Source organism: Micrasema longulum, unplaced genomic scaffold (genome assembly GCF_059751315.1).
Source record: "Micrasema longulum isolate JH-2025_06_02 unplaced genomic scaffold, ASM5975131v1 h1tg000511l, whole genome shotgun sequence".
In the NCBI taxonomy this organism is placed as follows: Eukaryota; Metazoa; Arthropoda; class Insecta; order Trichoptera; family Brachycentridae; genus Micrasema; species Micrasema longulum.
Genome location: NW_028277708.1, coordinates 577,350 through 590,220, shown reverse-complemented (window position 1 = coordinate 590,220; position 12,871 = coordinate 577,350). Strand labels below are relative to the sequence as shown.

The 12,871-nt window shown below is 30.2% G+C and overlaps 1 protein-coding gene across 1 annotated transcript in view; it reads right to left on the bottom strand.

Annotated features, from left to right (window-relative positions):
• Window positions 1–11,204, bottom strand: part of LOC148280909 (opsin-3-like) — a 54,307-nt gene extending 43,103 nt beyond the window's left edge. The window contains exons 1-3 of the mRNA XM_088227557.1: window positions 11,022–11,204; window positions 6,329–6,520; window positions 3,752–3,967 (exon numbers count right to left, since the gene is read on the bottom strand). Of these exons, the coding sequence (XP_088083683.1) occupies window positions 3,752–3,967; window positions 6,329–6,520; window positions 11,022–11,071 (458 nt within the window). The 5' untranslated portion in view covers window positions 11,072–11,204. The remainder of the gene's footprint in view (window positions 1–3,751; window positions 3,968–6,328; window positions 6,521–11,021) is intronic.
• Window positions 11,205–12,871: the final 1,667 nt, after the last annotated feature.

Genomic DNA, 12,871 nt, shown 5'->3' with positions numbered 1-12,871 from the left:
GATGTAAAACCATAGCAAAAACAATTGATTAATTCTAGATTAAAAATCTACTGCAAATAAAAATCCAGTAGTATGGCAATAAATGCGAAAATAAAACATAAAAATCCTCTCCTGTAAAATTTAAAAATAAGCTTTTGTGACAAGTACAAGTACAAGATCTTGCCTTGTGCAGTTTCTTGTACAACAACTCGTGGGCCAAATCTTGGGTTATTTCATTTGCTGTTTTACACGAAGCAGTTTCTGAGATCGATAATTGCGCGTAAGAATGCGCAGTACGATGATATTTTCGGTGCCGTGATAGATAACGGGCAGTTTCACAATGATGAAACGAGTTGTTTTGGGACGACGCGACCAATATTATTTTTCTGTAGTTAGAAATCAACATCAAATTTCTAAAACATCACGGATCGTGAACCTCATTGAGAATTCGTGTTTTCAGTAAAAAAAAAAGGATGTAAACTATTGCAGTGAAATAAATAAAACTGAATAAAAATGACGTGACACAAGCATCAACAAATAGTCTTTGACAGTTAACTGTATCACAAGCGTGGGATTGTTGAAAAATAGAACGTGTTTTAATTTTTCTGAATTTGACCACATATTTCATCAATTACTGTATTACGCTATACATAAATGATTAAAATGTCCCTATTCTCTTTGTTTTATTTTTTGTAAATTTTAATTTTGAAGCACTAACTTTGTGGTTATTCATTAATATAAAATAAATAAACGGAGATATTCTGAATCAGGTAGAAGAATTTGTGTATCTGGGAAGTATGTTTACTAGGGATGGAAAGACCGAGAAAGATATTAAAAGGATAGTGAGTGCCGGGAACAGGGTGAACGGTGCACTGAAATCTACTTGGCAAAAAATGTTTATTGCAGGAGGCTAATCTAGCAGTTCACAACGGAGTTCTAGTGCCAACTCTAATGTATGAGAGCGAAGTATGGAATTGGAAAAATGATAATGAAAGAAGGTTGAATGCTGTTGAAATGCGATCCCTCAGGCGAATGTGTAGTAAAACGATGTATGATAGGTGCACAAATGTCGAAATCCGTGAAGTGTGTAAGGTTGAGACATGGATTATCGACAGAATCAAGAAAGGGGTGCTGCGTTGGTTTGGACATGTAGAGCGAATAGACAGAGAAAGAACAGATAAAAGGATCTACGATGCGAATGTTGATTAATGCAGAAAACGGGGAAGATCGAGAAAGACATTGCACGATTAAGTCCATTAATTACTTGAAGATGGACATGTCAAAAGTAGGAATAATCGGCGTGCGTGCATGAGAAAATGTATGAATGTAGAGGAAGCGGGGTCTGTGTGCCAAGATAAAGTGATATGGCGTTCTACCCTCTCTGCCTACCCCTACGGAGAAACAGCGTGAATGTTTGTTTTGTTGTTTTTTAAAATAAATAAAAACAATTTTGTTTTTACCGACCGGTATCAAAGCTATACAAGCTTTTTTATCGAAGGATTCTTAACTTATGAATTCTATCCCATTTTATTTTATCAGTATTATTCTGTAGATGAAACTAATAATTCAAGTCTTTTTGTCTTGTTAATATGGAAATGTGAGATGGATACACTCAAAACATGACAGAAGTAGACTAAATGAAATATTAGTGGACTGAAATAATATGTTGAAAATAAAATATTAAACTTAGACAACTTGAAAATCTTTGAAATTAAAAAAGCGAAAAGAAATAAATAATTAATAACCAAATAAACAATATTTCTTTTGTCACGCTGTTTTCTTTATTTTGCTAAAAATTTTGTTTCTGATCAATATTACAAGAAGAAAGTAGAGGTAGTATAGGCCATAATAAATTAAAACTAGTTTTGATAACGCGAACTGTTCCATAAAATAATGAGATAGATCAAATAGCTATCTAAGTATTTATTTCTTTTTTGTTTTGTTTAAAAAATAAAATAGTGCTCTATTATAAGATTTTACTTTAGTTCAATTTAATGTTATGGAATAAAATAGTTCCATTTTTAGCGCCTTGATAAAAGAAAATGAATACTATGGAAAATTGAATTATTTTGTTTTAATAACTTACCGATACAAATAAAAATGCAAAATAAATAGAATGAGATGCGATGAGAATTAAACTCAAAAGAAATATGTATTGCAGGTTGCATAAAATAAAAAATATAATCAAATTTAGCCAACAATGTCATACATATGAAACAAGGGATAAAAAAAGAGTCTCAAAACTCATTGTACAGGGAATTAAAGCTGTACAATGATGTACAAATTCCTGTTTTTTTTTAAAAATAGAAATAATAAAGCTATACATAAATTAAATATAAACATACATACGTAGTGCATAAAACTCTATAAACATTTTGTTAATAATCTCTATATATTAAGTCTTCTTTGTATATTCTAACATGTAAAAATATTTAAAAAAAAAAAGTAAATTGCTAAGCGACCTCGGCACGGGAAACCCCAGTGACGTCACATTATTTTTGTTTTTAACCATTGTTTATTATGTAGAAAAAAATTAATAAAAATAAAATAAACAAATGAATTACTGGAAGAGATTAAAAAAAACAGAAAGCGTTCAATTTAATTTGAAAAAATATGTTCTTGAGAAATTTTGATAAAATATTGTTATGCTATTAAAAGTTTATATTAGTTCTTTAGATGTTACGAACTAACTAAATAAAGCATAAATAAATATCTGAAATATGCGACGTAAAAAAGGTTTTTTTTTTAAATGTAAAATAACATTTAACACATGATTGATTATTTTAGTTTAATTTACAATAAATGCATGTAAAAATATTTTTTATTTTTCAAGAGAGTTATTAATTTTTTACCGATGCGACAATACTATCAAGATTTCTCTTCGAGGTATAATGCAGTGCACAAACGAGCAATATTCTAGGGGTACTTTTCAGAGCATTGTGTCATGATGGGTATTTCAAAATTTCCCCTCTTCCTCTGAAAGCTTTTACAAAATTGATTATAGATTACACGAGCACATCATACTCTAGCTTTCTAGCCTGAACTTTATCCACCTGAGGTATTTTTTCATAAAATCAATCAAATTAATTTACTGGTACATCCAAATTTTTAAATAAATATAAAACCCCGGTAAAACATATAAGCTTAAAAAAAGTTGTTATTTTAAGTTAATACTCACCCTTAAAATTAAATTTGTGTTTTTTGGATTAAAATCACAAGCTTTTAATTCTGCGCAAAAAAAAAAACAACGGAACGGGTAAAAATTCGAGTTTTAAGTTACAGAAAAAAAACTGACTGTGACTATGACATCACTATCTCATCATCTTTTGAAGCTTTTGGTAAGGACTAAAAGAATAAATGCACTTGCCTGACCTGTATTTTTTACTCATTCCGTTGTTCCTTTCACCGACAGATTTGTTGTAACAAAAAGTGTCCAATATTTTTCTAGATATTACAAAAAAATTGAGCTCCAGTTTGGTTGGCGAAACCGGGTTTTGGTCTTTTGGTGTAGTCGCGGACTAACGGATCAGGGGTCCAAGGTTAAAATATCACTCTCACCCCTTTTCTATCACGGTTATTTGAGGATTAAAAATGGAAGTAAATTTGAGATTAATACAAGTACTTATTACGTGAATGTTAAAAAATTACGTTACATTCAAATAATATGGTCAAAAGTTAAAAATATTTATTTTTGAGAGATTTATTTCGATATTTATATTTTGTACGACAATCGAATCATTTTTTTAAGTAAAAGTATATAATTTTGTTTTACTTGTATCTATCAAAAGCGATTATGGCATTTGTCATTGCACCACCGATTCCCGACAGCGATCCAAATACCGCGTAAATATTACAGCCAGTTTCGTATCCAATAAGACGCTGTTGAAAGGAGTTGCCAATAAACATGGGGATCTCCATCATCATCATCAGGTCGAAGATAGCCAAATTTATTACAAACATGTTGCTTGCTGTTCGCAACGTCTTTGAGCTGAAAAAAAAACACATATATGGCTTAGAAATTCAGATAGTAGTAACAAATGATCATATTTATAAAAAAAATCATTTTTTAATAAAACCTTACACTTTTATCGAGTTGTACGCAGACTGGTATCAAAAAAGCTCTCTCAGTGTTAGTTTGTGTTTTAATAATGCGGTAGTAACTTTGATTCGCGAAAATAAATGTGGTTATCCAAATGTGAACAAAAACCTGTAATATAGTATACCACGTGGTCATACAATAAGATGAACAAAATTATACTAATTGAATTAATAGTCTTTACTGTAATATTTGATGATTTCTGAAGCAATCTGATTATCGCATTATAGTGTAATTGATCTATACCATATTTAAAAATAAACAATGTCGTTGAATTATTGAAATGGTATAATGTGCGTTTAATTGAATTTATACTGAATAAAAACTGAATTTATCCATTTTAATCTCAGTTGTGTACGTATATACACCATCCAAGGCCATTTTAAAAATCCATATTTAAACTAAATAAACAAATCAAAATTAAAAGTCAATCATAAAATCTTATTTGTGTAACAAGAAAATACAAATTCCTCGGAGATTGTAATTAGTTTGTCAAGACTTTGTAGCAGGTTTATAAGAATCCCTAAGAGGTTAACCACAAATGTACCTACAATATTTTGTCAAACGGTAATAGAAAAGAATGTTTCAGTTGATCACAATTCTGTTACATATTTCACTTTGAAAAGTTTATTATTTAATATTGTATGAGTAGATACTTAATTCCTTGTAATTTGTTTGTGAATCTGTTAAATTTAACTTAAACTGAGACTATGGAGCCTGCGTAATCTATAAGTGCGAAAGCACTAGATATGTTTAGTTATGTTTTTATTATGAAATACATTAACTTATACTAGAATCTTTTTTAATTACATAAATTTATAATTTATATTTACTTGTTATATAAATTTTGTGGTAACAGTGATGTGAAATTGAAAAAAATATTTTAATTGAAATTTTTACTGGGTGATTGAATGTTTAATTTATTTTTGGATCGGGAAGTTTATGAATGTGAAAAATGATTATTAAAAAAACATAGAACGGAAAATTATTGCTAAAGTCCTGTTGAATTTCTAAAGTTATTTAAATTTAAAGGATTGCTTTTACTGACGATTCTTTATGAAATTACATTTTATTTATGATTTAATTTATATTTGATAAAAATATAACAACTCGGTTCTACAGTTGATTTTTTTTTTAGTCAAATAATATTAAAATCTAGAAGTACCAATAGATGAACATCTATGCTAGCAGTTTTGACTTAAGCCGCAATATATTTTTCAGTCTACACTCACTAAGAAGGTTGCAAAAATTCTAACCCATTAATACTAAAAGCTCACGCTTAAAAGAATTATTTCTACCCATTCTAGATTACGCTGGGGTTTCCATGACTAATTTATTGGTATATTTTTGGTATTGAAAAATATGACCACATTTCTGATTGTCGTAGGCAACTGAAATGGTTTCAAATTAGACAGCTGAGAGACTATCACTCCTCCTAAATACCTTCGTGAAAAATTTCAACGCTTTTCAGTTCAGGGTATATCTCTCCGTTCTTATTCTCAAAGCACCCTCTCAATACCTATCCACAATTTCTCTTTCTTCTCTCACTCATAGTGTCCATTCGGCTTGACTGTGGAATCATCTCCCATCCACGCAGTCTCTCTGTTTAAATCACGTCTGAAGAAACATATCTTTTACATTCCTTAATCTCTCCTCATTTCCTCTTTTTTCCTCTTTTCCCATAGAGTAAAAGTATTGATTTACGGTAATTTATGTACAAATATATTTATTTCAATTTTTTTATATCTTCAATTTTTGTTATTTCTTTTTGTTAAATATGTTTTGCAACTTGAATTATAAAGTTTTATTTTATTAGACGGTTGGAAGAAATGGCGATTTGGCAATAAGTCCGCAAATTTATAAGCAACACTACGTACAAAATGTTTAATATATATAAATTAATAAAATAAACTAAATTTATCTTTAAAGCACTAAAATTGTGATTGATATAATTAAAATAAATACGATTAGTTTTTAAGCACATTTTATTATTTTAATAACCAATCAGTTTCTGAGCTACAACGCGCTCCTTTATCAACTTATAATTTAGAAAAAAAAGTATTGATTTTATTATTGAATCAGATTTTTATTTAGATTTTGAGACGAGCTATGGCTTAAAAATAATTAAATTTTACTAATGACTATAAAATAAATATAAAATAGTTATAATAAAAATGACCGTTTTATCATATGAATCTAAATCCTTTGGAAAACACCTTATCGATTAATAAACGATAAAGAAGTCGTACTTACGTAGAGAATATCCAGACTACTATTCCGTTTCCCAGGAGAGACATTACCATGAGCATCATATAGATAAGGGCTAATCCAAGGTGCCAGTACTTAGAAGGGGCTTCGAAATTTCTCCAATGGGGATGAACAAGGTCCTGGTGTTCTGGCGGATAGTTGTAGCCCAAGATTAGTTCCGTAACTGCTTCCTGGGGCCTAAAAATAGAAAAGGTATATTAATATGAAGAGGAGTGGGTTAAGAGAGGTTTCAATGGGCTCATTTTGTACCAGAAACACTTTTCACAATCAGTAGATTTATTAAAAATGTTCACGATATTAACATTTGGTCATGATATTCACAACTACAATACGCAAAACTAGGGAAATCTTCATGTATCCAAGTTTGGAAAATATTGGCCATTCCGAATTTAATAAACTGCTCGATGAGCTAAAAGTCGAATAGTAAATCCAAAAGTATCGCAATTCAATAATAAAACTTAAATCTTTTTGATGGTGAAAGTTATTAATGTAATTTATATGGATGATGTAAAGTACTGTGTTTTATGAACATATTACAACAGAGATGATGAACATTTAAGAGAAGGTAATATAGAAGTCTAGGCATTTACAGGGCTTATTTATTTATTTATTTATTTATTTATTTATTTACGGACAAAGTCCATTATAAACATTACAATTAAAAGAAATTTTTACAAAGGAATAAAAAAATATAAGGAACAGAAATAAGCAGCAAAGACAGATGATAGATTTTTTAGATTAAGTAAAAAGCATAGGCTAACTATACAGATTCTTTAGCTGATTTGTAAAGAAAGACATCCTTACACCATAATAATCAAGATCTTGATGATCGTTCACCCGCCTGATCATTCTGGGCAAAGGCGACTGTGCACCATAATTGGTCCTATAGTGACCGAGGAAAAGCATTTCATTATTTCTTAGTCTACGGGTGGGAACGTTAAAAAGAATCTTTTGCAAAATTTCAGGGGCATCAATGAGACAGTTCATAATTTTATACATGCAGATTATATCTGCAATGCATCTGCGTTTTTCAAGACTTGATATGCTTAAAAACCTCTCCATATCAGAATATGAATAGTCTCCTCTTTCCAATCCCATCTTCCATGCAATTTTTCTTATAAAACGATGTTGAACTGATTCAAGGCGCTTGATATGAACAGCATAATGAGGGGACCAGATTACAGATGCATATTCAAGAATAGGGCGAACTAAAGAGCAATAAAGTGTTTTAAGTGTAAGCATACTTTGGAAATCAGACGTAGTTCTATTAATAAAGCCTAAAATTTTTAAGGATCTGTTTACTATATTATCAAAGTGTTCCAGAAAAGTTAGTTTATTATCTAGGATCACTCCAAGATCTCTTATAGAGGTGACAATCGAAAGAACTTGGCCATTAAGTTTATAATCAAAAATAAAAGGATGTTTACATTTATGGTATGAAATAATTTTGCATTTATCGATGTTAAGTTCCATGTTATTAGTTTTGCACCAAGTGACCTGTCAATGGTTGGTGTAAGTGGCCACTTTACACACTGTGTAAAATTTACCATTCTGCCCATATTTGAACATCTGTTTTCCTTCAATTCTTTCATCCGTTGATGTTTGTGAAGTTAAAGAGCTGAAACCTTTATTTACGCGGGTGAGATTCATCTAATTGAATTATTTCACCTACATACTAGGCAACGCCTGAAAATGTTATTTTTTCAATTTATTTACTTTTTCATGGACCTGGTGGATTTATCAACAATATTTGTCCAAATTTTTGTAGACAAGGACTGGATTCAACTCCTTGGGGAGCTGTTTATATTAACATTTTACAACAGAGATGATGAACATTTAAGAGAAAGTAATATAGAAGTCTGAGCATCTACAGGGCTTATGACCTGTCAATGGCTGGTTTAAGTGGCCTTTGTGTTTCTCATATAATGTTTTCTTACTATTTCGGATGTATTTACAATGTATGATATTATGTATTGTCACAAAAAATTTTTTCTTTTTTTGTGCGGTCCCAAATGAGTTTTTTTAATAACTCCTGTGAGTATAATATTTAATATGTAAAGTATTTGTTTTATTTATAATAATAAAAATTAAAATACAAGAAAAAAGTGTTTTGAATACAAACAGTATTTTTCATTGTACAGTTGAAATGAAAAATACAGGTTTTTTTGTCAAACAAAACCAAAATCTTGGTCAAGTATTTTCGATCCGATGGCTACTTTCCAGTAGAAATCCCAAAAAGGAAATCTCGACAAAAAAAACAGATTGACTCATATCGTAGCATATTAATTAGAATTTTCGCGTATCATACCCGAGGTCTCGGGTTCGATTCTTGCGAGGTTCAACATGGAAAGTTAATTAAAAAAAAAAAAAAACAGTAATATTTTATCGTCTCTGAGCTGAATCTGAAGCGTAAAAATTATAATCTCGCTTTCATGCACCAAATTATGAAAATTAAAACAAAAAAATCATAAACTAATGCCTTGTCCTATGCGCCACTGGGTGTGAATATGGAGATGATGATGATGGTAGTATAAAAAGTAATAATTTTATAAATTATTAATAAAAAATAAATATTAATAAAGTTACAATATGAGTAATAATGTTTGCCTCGCAGTGCAGTGGCTGGCACGTTTGCCTACCATGCTTGAGAACCTGGGTTCAATTTCTTGGAAGATCGAAAAGAAATATTTGTTTTTTAAGGTGGTTTTAAACTGAAATATTTCATTGTCCATGGACTGGCACCTGAAGCGTAAGACCGATTATCTTCCATTCATGTAACAGATGATAGATGCGCTGCATTTTGTGTATTCTTTGCAGTGCCCTTTGCTGACGGCTGCATATAGATAGCTCGTCAAACATCCAGCATAAACACTTTATTTATTTTAAATAATTTTGGATCATGTAAATGTTTTAGAACCACATTAAAATCAGTACAAAAATATACAGAATTACTCATTTAAGAAATGTTTAATATATTAATTTCGAATTAATTGCTATATACACTTGTATGTATATAGGGAAACTATGAAAAAATTATAAACATGCAGCGTGAAATAAATTAAGGGTCACCTACAACAATGCATACAGGCAAGTATTTGGACTGTCTAGTGTTTATATGTTTTATGCTGGACGGGTGAATATCTTCGCTGCCCCACTTCGCCAAAGATCTTGGAGCCTATGGGAACGCCCGAAAAGCTTCAACAACACTCTACTCCAAGCCACTGCAGGGTGGATCCCCCCTATTTGAGTCATAGATGGAAATATTGAGACCGCCATTAAAACATATTATAAGAAAAAAAAACTCATTTGTGCAAAAATTTAATATTGTTTTCCTTCTTTTTTTCTCTCCTTCTTTCCTTACAAGTTGATTATTTCTATTTGTTTTTGTTATGTACTTTAGTTCAAATTTTTTAGGAAGTTTTTATAGTTCATTTTTATGAATATAAGGTATTATTCATATTATGTATGTTATTAGTTATGAACGTTTATATTTAATAAAGTAGAATTGGCTCTGCACTATTTCGCCATTTTACTGGAGAAAAACAAATTTTTATTATTTTTACAAGAGATGTCTTGTCGTAAAATGAATTGAATGATTTTTGTTTACTTCAAACGTTTTTCACATACTTTTTGAATTTAAAATTAATTATTTACTTTTATTATTCACCCAAAAACTTTAACTTTCAGATAATTTCTTCAAAGAAAAATGGGAATCAAGCTGTGTTAGAGTAGGATATTAACCTTAAAGTTTTGATCCGTGCGTCTACAATACAACCTCGTGACCAAAACTCGCTTATTTGTGCATTCTCCTCAATTTGCTTTTTAAAAATATTTATCAATAATAATTATTACCTGAGAGTTAATTAACCTGAGAGTATTCATCGATCCGAAAACAAAAGTAAAATCAGGCACGTATTTTGAAATTCAAAAGGTTTTTTACAAAAGCCGCAGAACCAAAATTGGAATGTTTTCGCATTAACTGCAAAATACATTCTGTATTAAATATAAACGGAACATTTTAATTGTTTTGAACACAATATTGTACAACATATTTTACAAAAATGTAAAATGCGTTCAAAACAATTCAAATGTTTGAAAAATTTTAATACTGAATATTTTTTGTAGCTAATGAGAAAATATTTCAATTTTCGTTATGGAGTTTTGAAAAAATATCCTTCAATTTAAACTCAAATGCGTTTTCCCCGAAATTATTTTTCTAATTTTAGATTTTTCATACATTGTTAATTATTAAATATAATGTACCCATACAGAATAATATTGAGTCTTAAGAAATGATCAGTCTAAAAATTTCTTAGAGGAGGTTGCATTAATTAATTATAAACGATAGTGTTTTTGTAATAATTAATTGAAATCAGAAAATTTATAAAAATGTAGTAAAAACAAACTTTAAAAAAATCATTTTTATAAAGTAAAATAAAATGAAATGAAAATTTAAAAACTCAATTAATTGAAGGGTTCTTTCAAACCCCCGAAAGAACGCTAAAAAAACAATCTCGCTTAAAAGTATGGAAAAGTTAATTTAAAAATAATAATTATTTCTATGCTGGAAAATTCTACACAAAGTGACTTTAAATTAAATACTCGATAAAAAGTTTCATGCGGTGTATTATTTTAAGTGGAGTATTTTAATTATTAAGTAAGCGATAAGTTAACTTACCCCCTGAAAGCCTGGGCCACGGGCCCATAGCTCGATAAATTTGTGAACATTTTTGAATATTATTGAATTAAATTTTTGGAAATGTGCACGGTTTTCAAACTGTATTTTTTTTTGAAAAGTCCACAATTGAGGAAGAAAAAATCGAAGTGAGTTCAGTCCGACTTCAAAAGTCGCTTCTCACTTAATTACGGAAACTTTTCAGGCGACTTTTATAGTGGGATTCCCAATAGTACATACGTTCGTGATTGTTAAGTACTTAATGCAATAAAAGAAAGAAATAAAACTTTATACCCACACACTTGTACGTCTAACTGTACTTTGATATGAGATATGTATAAAGTATGTCAGAAGGTTGAGATTTATTGGAAATTACGAAGGTTTCTCTAAAACTGGTAAGATTGGACTTATTATTTAAATTCCATAGGGTGACTATTTGACCTAATGAGAATCCTTAAATAGATAATAAATCTTTTTCTTCTTCTTCCTTGCTATAGATGTAAAAACCAAGGGTCGGCCACATATGGCACTTTAGGCGTAAACTCCAATTTCATCTTATCTCAAACTGCCTTATAGCTCATGAGTTTATGAAATAGAACTGCCACAAACTTAGACTTACACTAGTATAGCATACTCTTTACTACTCTTTAGCCGTGCCGCACATAACCGCACTCGCGTTGGTCAATACGAGCCCTATGGTAGTGGTAGCATTTGAAACCTATGATCTAGTACCGGACTCGACTATTTTATTTATTTATTATTTTAACATAAACGGCATAAATTGCCTGTAACATGTATTGAACATAAATATGAAAAAAAATATATAAATAAATACATAACAAAATATGATAAAATTGCATAACTATAACAATAGTAACAAGTAGGTAAATACACATAAGCAGCCCAAAATATTTATGAAATGTATACATACATATGAAAAAGCAAAAAAGAATATCATTTTGAAATATAAAGAAATGTTTAAACTTAATCTTTTCTTTATATTTAAAAATGTTGCGGTTTTAATTATTGCGAGAGAAAAAAAGAAATCGGACTAGTTTTATAACTATCCAGTCCAAAACCAAATATATCAGCCTTATTCTCATACTGATTACCATATCTGTGGAGCCTAGGGATAAGCGAGTGCATGTGATAGTTGGTCCTAGAACTTGCGGAACAAAAAGAAGATCTGTGGCGGGTATGTCGACCAGGTACACGGAAACACACCAACTCCAGCAAATCTGAACAGCCAATGAATGAATTGATCACTTTATAAAGTAATATTAGGTCAAGGATTCTTCTATCGGAAACTTTTGGAAGATTTGCTAAAGATAACAATTGATTATAATTGAATAAAGCAGCTGGAACGTGTATTTTAAAATAAATATATTTTAGATGTTTCTTCTGGACGCGCTCGAGTGAAGCAGAGTGTACACTTTAATGGGGCGACCAGACTGGAGAAATATATTTTAAACGACTTCTAACCATTTTTTTTATTTTATTATTTAAACAAAATGAAATATAAACTCAGAAGCAGAATAAAGGATGAAACTTTACAATCATGTTTTTGGTAATAAAATAGAAGATATTTGCCATATTTATTGGAACTATTTAAAGCGATGCATGGACGCCGATTTAATTACATTTTTAAATAAAAAATCTTTACCTGTTTTTGCAATAAAAACCGTAAGCTGCGGCTCTCTGCATCTTTCATTATCTTGTTTCCCTGACAACTTAGCTCTTTTCACATAACAAATTGCCGACCCCTGACCTAGACCTATGTGGTCTCTGTTCTCCAGAGAGTTATTTCTCCTGTAAGGTGGAATCCCAGCTGTCCGGCCATCTTTTGGGAGGTC